The following is a 20,674-nucleotide window of genomic DNA, read 5'->3' on the forward strand; positions in this document are numbered from 1 at the left end:
CATGGTTTCTTTTTCTATATTTACATTTATATGTATCTGAAGAGTTATTTCAACTTTTGTTTGAAATTTATACACACATATAAAAACATAAACACACATGCATACATTACATGCATGTGCATACACACACACACACACACACACACACACACACACACACACACAGAGAGATTCATTTGCCCTTGCAGGCAGGCATGGAAGCTAGAAGTTAAGACATCTTTAATTGTATCAATCACTTCTCTACTGTACTAATTTATTTATTGAGGTAAGGTCTCACTGTGTAGTCCTGACTAGCCTGGAACTTGCTATGTATACCAGCTGGTCTTAACCTCACAGAGATCTGCTGACCTCTCCTGAATGCTAGGTTGAAAGGCATGTACCACCATGCCTGGACATATTATTTTCTTTTTGGTTAGAGAGCAAGCTCCCAGGATCTACTTGTCTCAGCTCCCGAGTGCTGGGTTCTACACGTGTGGTCCCACATCCATCTTAACACGGTGTCAGGGATTCAAACTCAGGTCCTCATGATTGCATCACAGTTTATTCAGTCATATCCCTATATATGGCTTTTTAAAAGTAAGAGTTGAAAGAGCAGCACTCTAAGCATATGTACACTCCATCTGGATTTGTCAAGGGCAGAGATCATGACTCTTCACCGGACATGCTTCAGCACAGGTTGAGCATTCACAGGGTATTTCGTACATAGTCACGTGACAGCCATCAAACTAAAACCTTAACCTACATATTCAAGTTTCCCCAATTGTCCCAGGAATATCTTTTATAGTAGGGTGTCAAACCTCTGGGCCACCATGAAAGAATTGTTCTGGGTCACACATTCAGTGTATAGCCTACACCACCACTAAATTAGAGTTAATCAAGATTTACTGGATCTAGTTTTTATGCTGTTTTAAGCTCCTGACTCTAAACCAGTGTCCCACCTCCATTCTTAGCGAAATATAAATAAAAGCCATTTACTTTTATGAAAACCACTGACTTTTGGGGACTAGCAGGGCAGCCATCTTTAAAATGTCTCTTTTCAACTTCACCTTATTTGACCTTGTGCCATTTACCTGCACGATGCGATCTGAGGTTAAACATCTTTGGTGAGGATGCTGCCCACTCCTCGTGATGCTGTGAACTGGACCATTGATGAGGATCCTGACTATCACATCACCCTAATGCAATGGCAACTCCTCCCGTACTGTTACTGAGTCCTTAGCAGAGTCAATTGCTTTCCATTTCTCTTGGTGTAGAGTTTTTTCTACAGTGTGTTGTCAAAAGACTCACCCCACCCCAGGTTAGGGCTGAAGACAGTAAACAGAGGAAGTGGTAGCTGGGGGTATTAGCTCAGTGATGGGACAGTTAGCAGGAAAGGTTCAATCCCCCCATACCCCCCGCCCCCCACACACACAGATAGGGTCTGTCTGTAGCCCTGGATGTACTGGAACTCCTTCTGTAGATCGGCTGGCCTCAAACTCAGAGATCCACCTGCCTCTGCTTCCTGAGTGCTAGGATTAAAGGTGTGCACCACACTGCCTGCCTCTTCCCCTCTTTCAACACACACACACACACACACACACACACACACACACACACGGAGTTAGGGAAAAAGAAGAAAAGATATTCTATATATGGTCAATTTTTTTTAAAATTAAAAAAAATTAAATAAAAGTTCAGAGTTTTCAATCTGTTCTTGAAATTTTATTTAAAAATTTTACGTGTATGAGGGTTTGGCCTGAATGTCTGTCTGTGTACCATGTGCCTGCCTGGTGCCCAGAGAGGCCAGAAGAGGGTGTTATATTCCCTGGGACTGGAGTTACAGATGATTGTGAGCCACCATGTGGAGGCTGGGAACCAAACCTCTTAACTGCTGAGCCATCTCTCTAGCCCACTGTTCTGAGAGTCTTTCAGGGATCTAGGATTTCCAAAAGTCTGGGAGGAGTTTGAACTTAGTACTGAGATACACAGTATCGATGAGAATAGGGGCCTATTCATGGAGATATTTAAAAACTAGGCTGTTTTCTGTTCAGATATGTTATATGTTTCTGTTTGTTCATGGGAATATTTCCCAAAATAAAAGAATCTATAGGTACTGAAAACACTTCTGAGCTGGGCGGTGGTGGCGCAAGCCTTTAATCCCAGCACTTGGGAGGCAAAGGCAGGTGGATCTCTGTGAGTTCGAGGCCAGGCTGGTCTACAGAGTTCCAGGATAACCAGAGCTACGTAGTGAGACACTGTCTTGAAAAAAACAAAACAAAACAAAACAAAACAACACCAAACAAAACAAAACAAAACAAAAAATGAAACAAAGAAACAAACAAACAAAAAAAAACAAAAGAAAACCTTTCTACCCTCAAACTTCTGCAGGAGCAGCAGAGAAGCCTGGCCAGCCATTTGCTCTTATATTATTACATAACTACATACCAACCTTGATCATATGACTGATGCCTGGAGAGTTGGCAGAATCTCAGCAATAGCATTTTTGTTCCACACTTGGTGCTTTTCTTTTTTGGGACAAGGTGTTGATATGTAGTCCAGGCTGGGCTTGAACTCATGATCCTTCTGCCTTGGCACTAAGGCAGTAGTAATCCTCCTGTGCTAGGATTAGCAGCTATGTGCCAACACATCTGGCTTCCACACTTTAAGTGCTACATCTCCAAGATGTTTGTTTGGTTTTGGACAGGGTCTAGCCTTGTACTTGTAGTGATTCTCCTGTCTCTGAAATGCTAGAATCCCAGGGAACACCATCATGCTGACTCAGTGGACTCTTGAGGTCATTTTAGAATGATGGACACTTGACCCTGAGGCTGATTCTGTGCTTAAAGGTGTCCCACTTTTCCTGCTGTCCATTCTGTCCTTGTTCTCGCTGACTGCTCTGGACTGCTCAGGCACAGCACTTTCTTTTTCTTATATACAGTGCCTTGTGTTATCCAGGCTGGCCATAGACTTGCTAGGCAGTTTAGGATGGCCTTGAACTCTTGATTCTCTGGTCTGTACCTTCCAAGGGCTGGAATTATTGGTATGTGCCGCCAAGCATGGTAGATAATTATGGTGATCTGAAAGAAAATGGCCTCCATAGGGAATGGCACTATTAGGAGGTGTGACTTTGTTGGAGTGTAGGTGTGGACTTAATTGTGTCACTCTGGAGGTGGGCTATGAGGTCTCCTTTGCTTCAGCTACACTCAGTGTGATCTGCTTCCTGCAGATCAAGAGGTAGAACTCTCAGCTCCTTCTCCAGCACCACGTCTGCCTGCACATTGCCACTGCCACTCGCCATGATAATGGACTAAACCTCTGAAACTGTAAGCCACCCTAATTAAATGCTTTCCTCTATTGGAGTTGCCATGGTCATGGTGTCTGTTCACAGCAACAGAACCCTAACTCAGACAATGCTTTCCAAATGATGCACACACGCACACTGTGTCCAGCAGGGCCCTACTGTTGAAGACCCACTTCGCAGATGACTGCTGTCTCCTCTCCGCTGGCCCTGCTTGTTCTATGCAGCCCTCTTCTTGTCTGCTCCTGGCACTCTCGTTTTCAGTGTTCATCGAGCAGGCTGTTCACAGTGTGGTGGGTGGCACTTCAGAACGCTAGAAAGCTGAAGAACTGCTTGCCTTTGGGCCATAAGGTACACTGTTACAATATGCTTCACCCTGGAGCCATTTTCCTCCACACTTTGTCTACAGACCAATTACCACAGAGAGTTCTAGCACTGTGAAGCACCTGTGATGGACACACACTATCTTCAAATCGAGAACTCCCATTTTCCTTGTATTTCCAGCTTGTGTGCCACCCTCCACCCCGCCCTCCACCCAGCAGAGATGTCTACACTGGCCAGCAGGCACTGGATGCAGGAAGAGGCCCACAGCACAACAGCCAGTTTCTGCAGACAGACAAACAACCTGACCAGACTGTGACTACTGCTGTATGGCCCACCTCAATGTCCTTTGAATTTTATTTCTTTTCTTTTTTTTTTTTTTTTTTTGTTTTTGAGACAGGGATTCACTATGTGGTCCAGGCTGACTTAGAACTTCTGATCCTCCTGCCTCAGTCTCCTGAGTATTGGGATTATAGGCATGTGCCAGCATACTTGATCTGAATATCCTTTTTATTTGTTCTCAGCAAACATTTTAGGTCTGTGGAACTATTTAACCTAGGTTGCTTAGCTAGCGTGTAAAAGGATAATTTCTTTCAGAAAACAAATATGGCAAATATTTAAACATTTAGATGTAAATAATACGTATTCTATTTCCAGTTGATACATACGTACATATATACAGCAGGGAGTAGCCACTGCCATAAAGGTTTTTATAAAAAGCCCCAGAGCTCTAGGGAGAGTTAGAAGCAAGGAGCACAGTCTGATTCCTCGCCGTTACAGCAGTGGTGTCATCCAGTCAGCGAACACTCCAGGAGCAACTGCTGCACAGGAGGCCTGCTCGGGCACAGCCGTGACAGAGCAGACGAGCCCCTGACTGCTCACGGACGTGGGAATCACACAGTGTTCCCTTAGGCAGGCTTCACAGAGATCCCCCTGAACGAAAGCTCCACGAGGGCCCCGAAACTGCTTTCCTTCTCACTAGATTGGTGTCTGAATGAATGAGTGGATGGAGATGAACGTCTTCTGTTAAACACGTTGCTTTGTACTGTCTCTTCCTACTACCGCTAGGAAAGCTGGATGAACTGATAGATGGTAACAAGGAGTCCTTACTGATGCCCTACAAACGTGTGTGTATTGTATGTGTGTGAGCATGTGGGTGTCCATGGCCATTCTGCACATGTGTGGAGGTCAGAGAAAACGCAGGCTGTCTTCCAACTGTTCCCCACCTTATTACCTTGATACGGGTCTCTCGCTCAGTCGGAAGCTCTCATTTTTGGCCAAGCTAGCTGGACAGTGAGCTCTTGGGACCCACCTGTCTTTGCCCCTTAATGCTGTAAAGGTTACAGGCATGTGCAGGCGTGCCCGGCTTCATGTGGATGCCTGGCATCTGAACTCAGGCTCCCAGACATTACACTTGCACAGCAAGTACTCACTTCCACCGAGCATCTAACTAGTTCCCAGTAAGTTTCACCTATGTTGTCCAGTGCCGTTTCCTTTCTGTTTACAGGCAGGTAACAGAGAATCTAAACTACCAACTTTACAAAACAACCTCAAGGGCTCTGTTAACACAGATAAGCAAAGGCCTCCAACTGGACTGTTAGATGGCTGCGTGGGGAAGTGCAAGACCTACATGGTCTAGAGCGAGAACTAACTCCTACAAGTGTCCTCTGACTTCCACATGTACACACACACACACACACACACACACACACACACACACACACACCAATAAAGAAAGAGTTCCCCTTTGAAAGCAGCATGTTGAAGAAGCACAAAGAAAGGCCAGTGAGATGACCCAGCAAGTGAAAATCCTGTCCATCTGGTTCAGTCTCCAGAAGCTGCATGATGAAGGGAAGGAACCGACTGTGTGTGTGTGTGTGTGTGTGTGTGTGTGTGTGTGTGTGTGTGTGTGTGTAGGGATGGGGATGGCAACATGGCTCAGTGCATAAAGACACTTGTCACTGAGCTTGGTGACCAGAGTTTGATCCCTGGGACCCGCACAGTGGAAGGAAAGGACCAACTCCCTCAACTTGTCTCCTGCCTGCCACTTGAATGCGGGGACACACACACACACACACACACACACACACGAGCAAAGAGACTGGCATGTAATGAGGCGACCACAGAGACTTCCACATGCATCACCCAGCCTGGGGTGGGAGGCTGTTTCCTGAGGACAGTAAAAACTCTGAGGTCTTAACTACGATCACTCTAGAGGACCTGTGACTTCTTTGGAAGATGGACATGTTGGGAGACAGAAATGGCTTCTAGGCCTTGACTGGATTTAGAATTGTTTTACAATATAGGCTTACACTTTTGTTTGTTCATTTATGAAGAATGCTAGACCAGGGTGGTGGGATGGGTCAGTGGGTAGGGTGCTTGCTGCCAAGCCTGACGTCTTGAATTCCATCCCTGGAATGGTGCAATGAGACAGACAACTCCCAGGAGTTGTCCTCTGACCTGCACCTGCGGGCCCCCACCGAAATCATATATGTGCATGCTTGTGGTGTGCACACGTGCACACACACACACACACACACACACGCACATAAATAAATATAAAAATTAAAAAAAAAAGAATACTGGACAGATCAGAAGTTCCCAAATTCTGGGCTCTCTCAGATTCCAGGCTGGTGGTTTTAGAATCACCCAGGTAGATTATGAAAAGCAGAGATTCCAGTTCTCTCTCTGAGAGACTGATTTGTCCGAGACCACTGGCCTGCTGTACGTCTAGCATCCTCTCTGATTATGCTGCTTTTTGCGTCAGTGTTACCAGGAGAACAGCTACAGGGACTCCCTAGGTCCTGAGGAGAACGCACTGCTGTAACTTCCCCCTTCTCTGGCATCTGCCACTTGTCATGTGCATCTCCAGCAGAGCAAGATATTGTTAAGATAACTTTCTCACTGTTCGGGGCCCGAAACACGCGAACGCAAAACAAGGCTGTGATCAGGGCCCCCTGCACCTCCCCCCCGCCACAGCATTCATCTCTCCCCCCTGTGAATTCTGCCTCGACTGACGATCCCAGGGGGCTTCATTAGGAGGGTCTTCAGAAGGGGCTCACTCATCTCTCTGCCTCCTGCGGGTGCCTTTTCAGTCCAGGTCAGGAGCTAAGAAAGTAACTTTTCCCAGTCGTTAGCAGCTGACAGAGAATGTGGGGTTTGAACCTTGTTTTATCTTGTAAAAATATGAAAACAGACAAGAGCATGCTCCAGTGCTCCCGGCACAGAGCTCCTCAGACAGCCTTGGGGAACACTGTAAAACAATGTTGCCTACAAAAGCACCCCCAGACCAGGCTCTGATCAGGGGGTGCGGGAAGGGATTCATTCCAAAGGGTTATACTCAGGTGCATGTGGACCACGGCAGACAGATGCCTGTTGGTAAGAAATGGACACACAGTATGGACATGTGCTTTCTGTAAGTCAGGTAACAAAGGATTAGATGACATAAATGAACTGTTCCCAATTTCCAACTATTATTGTCTACACGTTGAAGCTGCAGATTGGGACATCTTTTTTTCTAAAGGTACAAAAATGAATGTTCCACTGTGGGAGAGGAGAGGATTGCAAGAGACTGGTCATCTCTACCGATCAGGCTATTTCCCCCAAATGTTATCCGTTATGTCTTACTTTGTGTCTTAGGCTGGCCTTGAACTCACAGCAATCCTCTTATAGCTTTTCAGCTGCTGGTATTCCAGGCCTGTCGTGCTGGGGATTGGACCCAGGGCTTCATGTGTGACAGGCAAACTAACCAAGCCACATCCCTGGCCCAAAGGGTGTCTTTTTAAATCTCCAGGAAAAACTATCTCCTTTCCTCTAACCTTTTTCTCCTATATTGATGAGGATACAACCTAGGGCCCCCTCGAGCTAGGCGAGTGCTCTGCACTCAGCTCCGCCTCCAGCACCCCCAACCTTTCTGTTGCCACTCACCCATCTTTCCTAAGTTACTACACACTCGCTACCTTTGAATGTTCTCTTTCTCTAGGTGATCATTTGCTATTCGGGATTAAGTTACAGTTACTATGTTGTGTGTGGTCATTAAAACAAGAGTGTTGTAAGTTCAAGGACAAGCTGAGCTACACACAGTTTGAACAGTCTCGCCCTACAAAAACTATACTCTGTTGCTCACCTCTTTTAAAACTATGTATATGTACCACATCAGTGCAGTACCCACACAGGCCAGAAGAGGGTGTCAGGTCCCCCTGGAACTGAAGTTACAGGCCACTGTAAGCTGCTGACGGAGGTGCTGGTGACTGACCTAGACCTCTGCAAAAGCAGACAGTATACTCCTAATGCCAAGAATCTCTTCAGGGCAGCCATCTTGGCTGGTGACCTCACCAAGATGGAAGTCACCATGTGACAAACTTTTCAAGGTCCTTTTTGTTCTCTGTGTTTCCTAGCCTCTAGAGGGCCAGAACTTAAAAGAAAAGAAAACAAAACAAGCAAACAAAAAGAAAACAAACAAACAAACAAAACCAAAAAACCTCTCCAGCCCCTGATGTTCATCTTAAGAGTTCAGCATTTACCTTCTAAGAACACAGCATTCCCTGCGTAACCACAAAGCCATCTTCACATCAATAAGTCCGTCATTCATTATACATGATATTTATATATGCCATACTTATATATAGATGTATTAAATTTTATTTTTATGCGTGTGGTGTATATATGTACTCAAATGTATGGTGCCTATGTTGGCCAGGTAGGGAGGCGGGTCCCCTAGAACTGGCAACACGGATGGTTTTGAGCTGCCATGTGGGTGAGGAGGGCTCACTGGGAGCTCTATGTAAGACAGCAAGTCCTCTAACTGCCGAGCCATCTCCCCAACCCTCACGTTACTACAGTTTTATGTTTCATTCTTTTCCTACAGTGGTCAGTAGGCAAGATAATTACACACATGACTTCTCCCCACATAATGACGTTACCTATTAGCCTGTCTCTGTAGTATTGATGCTAAGCATGTCCACTGCTCCCCTATGGGTTTAATAAGTTGTATGTAGGCTCTGTTTGCTTCTTTACTCACCATACAACCAACCATCCACTCATCCACTCATCCACTCATCCACCCACCCATCCACCCATCCATCCATCCATCCATCCATCCATCCACCCACCCACCCACCCACCCACCCACCCACCCATCCATCCATCCATCCATCCATCCATCCATCCATCCATCCATCCATCCATCCATCCATCCAGGAAGGGTCTCACTCTGTAGCCCAGGCTGACTTCAGACTTGTGATGCTCCTGTCTCTGCCTCCAGAGAACCATCAATTATTTGAACTGTCCACTGATGACTCTTTATATTAGTCACTCTCTCTTCACTATCACAAAACTCCTAACAAAAACAAGGTAAGGAGAAAGGGTTGTTTTGGCTCAGTGTGAGGGAGCACAGTGCCCCCATGATGGGGAAGGGAGGCAGTCATGTAGCTGAAGTTTTCCTGGTCCTGCCCAGCTTCCTCGGTCCCGCAGTCCCGCAGCCGCTCAGACCCAAATGAACACACAGAGGCTTATATTAATTAAAACTGCTCAGCCATTAGCTCAGGCCTACCACTGACTAGCTCTTATATTTAAACTCAGCCCATTTTTGTTTATCTATATGTTGCCACATGTTCCATGGATTTACCTGTGTGCCATTACACGCTGCTCCCTGGATGGTGGGCTGGCGTCTACTCTCAGCCTTCCTCTTCCCAGACTTTTCCTTGTCTGCTTATCTCACCTATACTTCCTGCCTGGCTACTGGCCAATCATCATTTTATTAAACCAGTGTACAAAAGCATTATTCCATAGCACAGTCAGGAAGAAGAGAGATGAATGCTGGGCCCAGGACTGTTGCCTTGCACAGCTGGGTGGGTCATTCCACAGTCTAATCTAGCAACACCCTCATAGACATGCCCAGAGGTTTGTTTCCATGATGAGTCTAAATCCCATTAAGTCAACAATCAAGATCAATCACTACACCCTTGTTTGGCTATAAGAATGACATGTTTTAAAAAGTTTTCTGCTTTTATACTGGTAGAAGTATCAATGACCACTGGGTCCTTTATAGAAAGCAAAAAAGAATTTGTTTTGCTTTTTGAGACAAGGTCTCCCTTTGTAGCCCAGGCTGAACCTCAAACTTGTAGCAACCCTCCTGCCTCAGCCTCCTGAGCTGGGATTCCAGGTGTGTACTCCCATGCCCTGCACGGAGAAAACAGATCTTCCTGAAAACCATTCCTGGGGCGTCTGCACTGAGAGGCCCCGAGAGGGGAAGTATAGTGCACATCTAAAAAGGAGGTTCCGGAGGGCAAAGGGCAAACGGGGAAGCACATCTCCACCCTCCTCCAGAATGGTTTGCCTACAGTGAGAGACAGAATAGACCAGATCCACTTGCCCTGAAGTTAGAGCAGCTCACAATTCTGGCTAAGCAGAAGCAGGCTTCCTGCGGCCAGGCTGTCCAGTTACAAAGCCCGGGAAGCAGCAGAACACAGAGGAAGGCTCTGCATGCCATCTGAACCATTCTTGTCTATCAGTGATACAGCACAGGAGGCATCTGACAAGGAAGTCATCCTCAGAGGATTGCTAGACACCGGACTGTGTTTGGAAGGGGTCTGGTGGAAGATCCACCTCGACTCCTCTCTCCCCATTTCTTTCCCTAAACCTGCCCCTTCAAAGCCCGCCAAACACAGCTCCTCCCTCAGAGAGGCTCAAGGCCACTCCCAAGGGGAATATATAAATGGCATCCCAGAAAACAGACTTGTGGTTCTTGTGATCTCCTGTCCCTGTCTCCTCTCTGCAGGGCCAGGGAATCGCCCAGGAGTGCTTTACCCATTAAACCTGGCCTTTCCAATTTGGGCTGATTTGGTTTGTTACAACTGGGGAGAAGCCTTCAGGAGGCCTAAAACTTATCAGATTGTACCAGCTCTCCATTTGGGAAGGGAGGGACATGTCAAAGCTGGCAGAAGTAGTTCTTCAGTCTCCTCCTTCGGCCCACTGGGAAGTGAGGGAGCAATACATACACATGGACAACTATGGTGACCAACTCTTAAAAGAGAAGGAAGGGGCTGGTGTTTTTTATTTAATAAATCTCTCTGCTTCGAGGTCTTAATTATCCTTTGCAATCTGATTTCCTATGCTTTTGGAGAATCTGGGGGAGACATGAACTTAAAGTTGCCCAGTTTGACCAGGAGAAAACAAACAAACAAAAATCTACTGCTGCTTCAGAACAGCCACGAGCAAGAAGCCAGGCTAACCAGAGGTGGTTTTGCTGTAGAAGGCCCCGAGACAATGGCCGTCAACCTGTAGGGCGCACCTCAAGCTCACTATGTTGAGACTCTAACAGACTGGCTTTTCCATTTATGTTCCTCTTCTTCTTACCCAATCTTGGCACCCTGCTTGCCTCCGACTGCCTCTCCCAGCCCACACCTGCCAGCTCCTCTACTCTTCTGAGCTTATAGTTCTAGCTCTGACACAGTTCTCCTTGAACTTAACTCCCCATTCTCACTGACAGTCCCCTGCTTCAGACGCGGCACCATCGGCAGGGTCCTCCGAGTGTCTTACCTGGTCTCTAGCATCTGCTCGTCCCTCCAATCCCATCGATGTAACCATTCCCATCTTCAGAATCAAGCCCTTCTTCAGGAGCTAGGTCACACGCCACCATTCCCAACGCCTGTCCACCCTTCCCCCGGCATTAATTACATGATATTCACACATCTGTACATTACAATCTCAGTACATTTCTCCTACCACCTCAATAAAACCAAGACCTCAAGGCAAATTACTGCTGCACCCTCTGTAGTCAGTCTCTTCATTCTCTGTCAGTACAACATATGAACACACATGCATACACACACACACACACACACACACACACACACATATATATATACACACACACACACACATATACACACACACACATATACACACACACATACACACACAATAGTTGTGGTCATTTGTTGGAGACAGGGTCTTTTTTAAAACATACTTTTCATTTTTTATTTTATGTGTATGATGTATGTTTTGGCTGTATGTATGTCTGTGTGCCATATGTGTGTCTGGCACCTATAGAAGTCAGAAGAAGGCATTGGATCCCTTGGAACTGGAGTTATAGATGGTTATGAGCCGACATGTGGGTGCTGGGAATTGAACCCAGGTCCTCTGGAAGATCAGTCAGTGCTCTTAACTGCTGAGCCATCTCTCCAGCCCAAGACAGGTTCTTGATATGTAGCCAGGCTGGCCTCTAACTAAAAATCTGCCTCCCTCTGTCTCCTGTGTGCTGGGGTTCTTCTTATCACAATTTATTTATGTGGTTTTGGGACAGGGTCTCAAGTAGCTCAAGCTGGCCTCAAATATCCTAGGTAGCTAAGGATGACCTTTGACTTGTGATCCTCCTATCCACACTTCCTGAGTGCTAGGATTGAAGATGTGCACCACCATGCTAAGTTTTATATGATGCTGGGAACTGAACCCAGGGTGTTGGACATTTACCTTAACAACTGAGCTACATCTCTAGCCCATGGTGGGATTACTTAAGGAATATTTTAATTCAGAAGATATCCAGACTTATGTCATAATCTATTTTAATTCAGAAGATATCCAGACTTATGTCATAATCTGCAGTCACTCCATTTAGTTCTTTCAAATGCTCACAACATTACTTCCTTAGAAATGCCTCAGAATGACGCAGGCATGATGGCCTTACCTGTATCCTAGCACTTGGGAGGTGGAGGAAAGACTTCAGGAATTCAAGATCATTTCAGGAGCTAGGCTAGGATCCATCAGACCCTGTCTCAATCAATCATACACATGCTCTTCCCCACAACAAGAAATGATTCAAATTATCTTTAAAAACTAGGAGAATTTCACATATGCAACTAATGAGCGCTCCTACTGTGTATCGCCTTAATTTAAGAAACTGCATGTATTTTCATGCACAGCGAACTTATCTGGCGGTCTTTGTTTTCTTTTTTGAATAAAAAGTAACAGAGAATATCCAGGGACAGTGAGTTACAGCTCAGCAACGGTAATGTGTAATACGCTTAAGGTATTTTATGGCTAGTTATGACAGTGTCAGAATGTTGCAAGCCTAAGTGACATTTCAGTACTTTCAGGAACAGCCAAGAATATAATCATAATTCTTATTTCTTCAGGTGACTTATAATGGCAGCAGAAAACTAGTGGGATCATTAAAAATAAAGCTTGCTGACCTGCAATAGCCCCTGGATGCCCCGAGAGAGCCGGGACATTGCTGTTCTCTGAAGGATACAGTCTTTTATAAGAGTCAAAATGAAAACTGAGTAATGACTTACCTCCCCAGGTGAATCACCCATTCACTAACTGTATTTTCACCTGATCATTATTTTTCAGCAGCTACCAATTTAAATTTAAAATTAAGATAGTGAGGGATCTGTTGAATTCAGTATGGAGACAATGCTCAACAGACATCCAGCTGTTATGGGGCCCGGGTTTCGTTCCGAAATCTCTCCTGAGTAAGGATGTATGTGCTCATGCCTCAGGGACTGGCAGTACAGCATCTAATCAAGACGGCTGCAGGAGGGCTTGGAGGGAGGCAATGCCTGCTACAAAAATTCCAAGGTGGTGCTCTAGCTTCCCCATGCTGAAGAGAAAGTCATCTTCTCGCTTCCGTAGCCGGTCAATAGTCCTCCCTCCCTACACAGAAAATCAAGCCTGCTGGAGCAGAGCAGAAAGTAACTCTACATGTGGTAAGGAGATATCACATGGGTCTCCCAGCATCAGGAACAAGATTTTGTTTCCAAAAGCATTTCTTCTAGATTTATTTATTGTATGTGGATGAGTGCATCCTTTGTGGCTAACGCCGGCAGCAGACTGAAGGGGTGTTAGGTTCCCTGGACCCAGAGTTACAGACTGAATCATTATGGAGGTGAGGGAACCACACCTGGGTCCTCAGCAAGAGCAACAAGTGCTCTCAGCTCATGGGTCATCCTGCCCCCCCCCCCCCCCCGGTCCTCTTCTGAGACAGTGTTATTGCTCTGTGGCTCTCCCTGGACCCTGGACGGGAACTCTATACACCAGGCTGGCTTTGAGCTCAGAGACCATTTACCTCTGTCTCCTGAGTGCTGGGAAAGGCATGTGCCATCACAGCTGGCTTTGGACTGCATTATTTTTACATTCCTATTATTTTCGAGGGAGGGCACATCATGTGTGGTGGTAAGAAGACAGGGTATGGGAGTGCTTTCTTCTCCCACCCTGACTGTGCCCAGGTCCTCAGGCTTGGCAGCAGGCGTCAGCCGCCTCACCCACCAGTCCTGGTGTAAGTGTTAACAGAGATCTATCTTTTTCTTGTATTGATTCTCTTAAGAAATCTGTGTTTCAGATTCACTGGAGAACTAAACATACTTTAGAAATCACCCAGTTCAATGCTATAAATTTACAGAAAATAATAAAAAGGATATGAGAGAATGTGATTCCAGTTACACAATGCTGCAGAGGCCAAATCAGAACCTAGGCCTTCTAACTCCCATCCTCCATGGGCACTTTGCTTATACCTGTTTGACTTTATTTGACAAAACAGGCTGCCACCAAACAGCCTTACCCAGAGACAACCAAATGTGCACACACATACACACTTTTGGACAAATGGGTAACTACTCCAAGTACCTGTTCCAGGATTAGTGGTAATTAATAAATGAATTTGCTATTACTCTTAAGGATCTTAACAGTCAAATTCAAAATTGGAGGGAGACAGGATCACAGAAATAATGGAAGGGTAAATCACTGAACACACTGGAGTTTATCAAGTAACCCTCTTTGGGATTTAGAGTCTTAAATGACAGATTGTGTGTACTAAGAGGCATTCACGGAACCAGATCATTATCTTACTGAGGGTCACACAAACATGTAACTGCAATCTAGGTGACTAAGATAACTCAAGGAAAGCATTTTTAATCTGAAGAAGGAGGTCCCCACATAATCAGAAACTAATTGCTCTAAGTGAGTGAGTCTCTTTTCTCTTTCCCGAGGACCCCTTCACTACTCAGACAGGAAAGCTAGTGGCTGGCCAACAAACCAGTGTTTCCCAGGGGATGAGGACTTGCAAGGGTCTACTAGGCACCTGGGGCAGAGGGTGGAAATTGCTTATAGCATCATCCTCAGTGCTTACCGGCCTCTACAGCAGGGCCATTTGAATCGAGTCGATGCTCAGGAGACATGCTTTTCCAAATCGGTTCCCTTTAAATATAAAATCAGTCTGGGGACAATGACTTAGGTTTTAGGAAATTTTACCAACTGTTTGGGTTTTCCTAGGCTACTCTTGTGTAGATTTACAACTATGTATGTCTGCAAAAAACCCCGAGTGCTAAGATGCCTTCCCCTAAAATCCATATCTATGTTATGCCTTCATAAATATCTCTAACTCTAAAGGAGAGCTGTTAGCTTTCCTTTAACTTATTCAGTATATCTTTCAACCAAAATGTAAATCTGCAATGTATTCTAATGCAACCCAATTAGAGTTAGTAAGTTAGTAGCACCATCTGTATGTATGTATGTATGTATGTGTGTGTATGTATATATATATGTATGTATGTATATATATATTCAGTTCAGCTGCCAAAATAACCTCATATACAACCTCAGCTGTGTGATAGTTCATTGGCTCATACTTTTTCATGTGTTTGTTTGTTTTGAAACAGGGTCTCATGAAGCTGGGGATGACCATGAACTCCTGATCCTCTTGATTCTACCCTGGGATTTCAGGGATAAGCCACCGAACCCATCTCACAAATTTGTAAATGGGTCAATTTCAATTTTCTTCCTTTTACAATTAATATTTTAGTATGTTTTGCCCACATCTCTGAAAGCTTTCTTATGACTGAGGCCTAGAAGTGAAATTAAATTATAGTTTTAAAACAAAAACAAATAGAATAGTATTTAAAAGTCATGCAGTATAAAACTCTTAAAAAGAAAGAAAGGCCCAGCACCCTGAAGACCTTCTCTTTAGTCTTTTCTTCTATTTTCAAATTTCTTTCCTGATTTTAAAATTTTAGACATTATCCATTGATACATGAAAGAAATATTAAATCTTACACTTCCCGGCTACCTTCCTCCTACTCAATCATACTTTTTGGTTAGTCCATATTCTAACTGGTGCTAGATGATGAGAAGTTCAACCCCTTTGTGGCTTTGGACTGCAGCAAACCCCACAAAAGCCTCTCCAAGGCCCTCCGTATGCGGGAAGGCCATGTGTCTTTCCCATTCCCCGGGGAACTGCTACAGTAGACACCTGCTCCCTTCCTACCGGTAAGGACGGTGCCATTGAGGGGGTCCAAAGACACTGCAAAGGCCAGCAAATGGCAGGGTAGTTCAGATACCGAGAAGAAGAAATGCGACACTAATATCCAGAGCAGGGTGAGAAGGCACCCACACCATAGTCCTTGTAGGCATTCACCTGAGCTAGGCGCTTATCGCTAGGCTAAAGCTGGAAGAGGGCTGAAGAAAACTCCTGAATGCAGAGCCAAGTCTCAGCAAATTAGAAGAGAAAGGCAAACCTGAGGAAGAGCTCGGTGAAGAAGGCAAGCAAGAATGGCACCAGATCTGGCACAGTGTGGGCTGACTGAGCTTTCCACATCATGTGTGTTCTGTGGAACTTGGCATGATGTCTCCCGAATGCTTTTCATTCTCATTTTGGCTCAATTAATCTACTTTTACAAATTTGATTAATAATTTTTGAATAAAAATTGGAAATGTTTCCTAACTCTAAATGGTATTTGCATCATTTCATAAACAAAATCCATTTCTTATAAAATATTCAGGACTTAAATTTTTATGCTATATAAATATTAGTCTTGAAGCCATATGGAACATTGTAATTACACTTCCTTTCTTATGCATTTTTAATTTTTCTCTACAGACAGACTAATAATTGCTTCATTTTATTCCATGTATTCAGTGTGGCTGTTTTTTTACTGTTGTGTAGTTCTGGGGATTGAACCTAGATTGTGGGTCGCACACACTCAAGACAGCCCTTTAAAACCAAACTCACCCGGCCTATCCTATTTCTCCTTTCTATTTTGAGATAGGACCTCACTAAATTGCTCAGCGTGGCCTTGAATTCTCTCTAGCTCAGGCAGGCCTTGAACTTGGAATCTGCCTGCTTTAGCCTTCTGAGAAACTGGGATTCCAGGCTTCGCACATTCTGCCACTCAATTTCTTGGACACTCTATTTTGGGAAAGGGGAGTCTTTGAGATAGGGTTTACCTGTGCAGTCTCGGCTGTCCTAGAACTGGCTCTGTAGACCAGGCTGGTCTTGAACTCTCAGAGATCCCCCTGCTCTGCCTCCAGAGTGCTGGGATTAAAGGCATGTACCACCACTTCTTGGCTAGACACTCTTGAATAGAAAGGTGAGGGAGGTCTTTGACTTCTTGCCTCGATTCCCTGTGGGCCTTTGGGGCTAGATGGTGTGAGCCCACGAGGCTGCTGGGAACTGGACTGGGGTGTCCTTCAATGTTAGCACATGCTCGTAAGCACTGGACCATCTTTCTAACCCCTAATTTTTATTTTTATTTTTTCAGACAGGGTCTCATGTAGCCCAGGCTGGCCTCAAATTGGATAACATAGCTGAGAATGACCTTGAACTCCAAATCCTCCTGCTCTCGCCAACAAATGCTGGGGATACAGGTGGGAACCACCACGCCTGGCCGTCTATAACTCTCAACATGGCTGAGGATATCAGGTAACTTATCAATCCCAGTCTCTGCTCTCAGCGAGGCAGGGCAGAAGGCTCAGCAAGTGTTTGGACCCCGAGAACCACAGGAAGGCTAGATGCAGGAATGTGGTCTGTTATCAAAGCGCTCCGGTGGGGAGATGGGAAGCAGAGACAGGAAAGGCCTAGGAGCCCATGGTGAACAACAAAAGGCCTGCCTCACACATACTGGGAGCAAGGACTGACATCTGAGGTTGTCCTTTCACCTCCCTCCACATGTGGTCTGTGGCATGTGTGCAGTCACTGCCATACACCAACACCCTCACACTCATGAGTACACACACACACACACACACACACACACACACACACACACACACACACACTTTAAACAAGAGAGGAGTTTCTCCTGGAGCTCTCTGTCCTCTTGTCTCAGTGAAGCTTGCATACACAGCCATCAGCCCAAGACTTGACAGCATGACACATAGGGAAGCATGGTACTCAGGGATTCAGACTGACTCTGCAGCTGAACTGTTTGGGCTTGAATACTGGATATACAACTTGGTTGCTGTGTGACACCTCAATAATTACTTAATCTCTCTGTGCCTCACTCTTAATTGGAAGAAAACTTGACGTATGGTATGTGCTGCTATTGTAGGCCTTATTATTGTTTATGTCTGCGACTAATGACCTACTTTTTGGACTTTATTTCATTTCATTAATTAATTAATTAATTTATTTATTGGTTTTTCAAGACAGGGCTTTTCTGTGTAACTGCCCTGGCTGTCCTGGAACTCACTTTGTAGACCAGGCTGTCCTCGAACTCACAGAGATCCACTTGCCTCTGCCTCCCGAGTGCTGGGATTAAAAGCATGTGCCACCACCGCTCGACTGACTTTATTGTTTTTTAATGATGCTGAGGCTGAACCCAGGGTTTTCCGAACACCACTGAGCCATGTCTTCAACCCTGTATTTATCTTGATGGAATACAGTCCATACTCTCAAGAACAAGGACAGGGAAAGTATGGTTCCTGAGTCTCTGTAGATCTTGGATCTCACAATGCCCCTTCCTTATCATCATGAGCACAGGGAACATAGGGACACATCTCCATGCCCAGCAGCTTATTTGACTATTCTAAGCTTGTTTTGTTTTATTTTTAATTCATTTTTACTTTCTATACAAGTACTTTGCTTGTGTGTATGGCTGTGTACTACATGTGTGCCTGGTGACCCCAGAGGCCAGAAGAGGGCATCAGATCCCCTGGAACTAGAGTTACAGACAGTTGTGAGTCACCTAGTGGGTGATAGAAAACGAACCTGGGTCCTCTAGAGAGCAACAAGTGCTCCTGACCATTGAGTTATCTCTCCAACCCCACAAGCTTCTTACTAAATAAATCTGCATTATTTTTATGTTTTATAATCCAATTTCTTGTTCTGGGTTTGTCCTTTTTCATATACGACCTGGTCTAGTTTCTAGGCTTACTATTGTGCTAAGGGTACTATCACAGTGTGTCTAAAATGTCTGAATTGTCTTGGTTCCTCTAAGTTCCTTTCATCAGTTTGGTTTAGACTCTCTTTAATGGTGGGCATTTTCTCAATGCCCTGTGGTCCTCTCTTCCATATTCTTCTCCACGGTGAGGCAGCTGAGACAGGTCCTTGTAGGGGACTGTTCACGGATACAGGATGTTTACTGAGTGGTCCCTAAACTGCCCCTTTGCCACCCTTTTCTGTGGGGCTGGGCAGCTTCCTAAGAATGAACGCTTCCTGCTTTCTCGGGTGAGTATGAGGGACTTTAAGCTGGCTGCTAACATTTTGAGAGTCCCCTATTGCACCCTCAGCTGTGCCTGTAACCATTCTTACATCCGCAGACTTACACAACACTGCCAATCACAACCACGAAGTTAAATAAATCCCACGGGACTCTGGATGGAAAGGTGTCCAGTTTCTGCAGCAGTTTCTGTACTAAGAGAGCAGACAGGCCTCTCCGGTGCCAGCCCCCGTCTACGCCCTTTGCTCCTCCCACTTCAGCAGGCTCCCGACCCTTCTGGCTTTGACAAGGTCTCAGAATGGGTGTTCAAGGCCCAAGTTTGTTTTAAAATAACCCCAGGAGCTGACAGATGGAGCTCCTGCCCCTGTGCAGTGTGCACAGGAGTCCACAGATGGGAAACTGCCGTCAGTTCAAGGGTGCTGCTACTACCATGTCCAATTCCCAAAAGCCAGTAGGAAAAATCCCAAAGTTAATTAGCATTCGCAACAGGCACCAGTCCCGCACTGCAGCATCCATGCATTCAGTCAAGCAAATACACTAGTGTGGCCTCGAGCTTACAACGAATGGTTTACCGCGCAAACATGGAGGTTATAAGGGATCCACCTGTGAAGAAAACGGGCTTCCAGCATGCATTAGGAATTGTCTTCTAAGATCAACTACACACCAAGGGTATTGAAAATAGGAGTGATTTCAACTTACCTCTCCAATCTGCTTAATCCACAAATCTCTTCCAAGAAGCTCTTGATGTAAGACTACAGGTGCTGAGTTCAGGTTCAAAGTCGTGGAGTCACTGGTCTGGTCTTTAATAAAGGGCTGGAGGTCAGCATTGATCTAGAAGGAGCAGTCAGGGGAGGGGCATGAGTACAATGGATCAGTTCAGGAAGCACCAGTCACAGTGTCTCCATGCACCGTAACAGGAGTTAATGAGCATCAGCATCCTGGAGGGCTTAGCAACGATCTTTAAAATTCTTCAGAATTTCATTGTCATAGTGTGTGTGCCTCTGGGGATGAGCGTAGGACCTGTGTGTAAGCAGTCACTCTGCCATGGAGCTACATCCTTAGCTCCTTCTCCTTTAAGTGAAATGTAGAGACTTAAATAAACACTTAATAAATACAACCAGTTTATAAAGAAACCCAAGTTTTACAAAAATATGAAAAATTCACCTGGAAATGACACACACACACATATACACACAGAGAGACACATAGATACACATGCACGTATATGCACACACACACACACACACACACACATACACACACACACACAAGCATGTATGTATTCCTGCCTTGTATGAGTTATGTAACATCTGAAAGTATGTGACTGAAATTTTGGGATTAGTATGCTGTTTTCTGAGGCAGAGTCTTTCTGTTATGGAACTCTGGCTGCACCAGGTAACCAAAAATTTAAAGTCGGATGGAGGACCACAAAGCAATGGGTCTAGTGGTATTTTATAGTTCACATGTCTTTGAAAAGAATGAGTTATTAAGTATTTCTCCCTTTTAGCCTCTCCTACTCTTGGGAATGCTCTCACTTTTTCTAATAAAATTATGCTCCAGTGTTGATAAAAAAATTAAATCACATATTAAAATTAAAGCTTTCAATTTTATTCAGTACAATTTTTATGGACTTTTCATAATTTGT

At 45.0% G+C, this 20,674-nt stretch overlaps 1 protein-coding gene across 2 annotated transcripts in view; it reads right to left on the reverse strand.

Annotated features, from left to right (window-relative positions):
* Nucleotides 1–20,674, reverse strand: part of Pdss2 (decaprenyl diphosphate synthase subunit 2) — a 248,067-nt gene that overhangs the window by 36,143 nt on the left and 191,250 nt on the right. For both annotated transcript variants that reach the window (XR_006064394.2, XM_006982760.4), the window contains exon 6: nucleotides 19,729–19,860. Coding sequence is in view for 1 of the 2 variants with exons in the window: in XM_006982760.4 (XP_006982822.1) it covers nucleotides 19,729–19,860 (132 nt within the window). In the remaining variant the exon portion in view is untranslated. The remainder of the gene's footprint in view (nucleotides 1–19,728; nucleotides 19,861–20,674) is intronic.

This window comes from Peromyscus maniculatus, chromosome 16 (genome assembly GCF_049852395.1).
Source record: "Peromyscus maniculatus bairdii isolate BWxNUB_F1_BW_parent chromosome 16, HU_Pman_BW_mat_3.1, whole genome shotgun sequence".
Taxonomy (NCBI): Eukaryota; Metazoa; Chordata; class Mammalia; order Rodentia; family Cricetidae; genus Peromyscus; species Peromyscus maniculatus.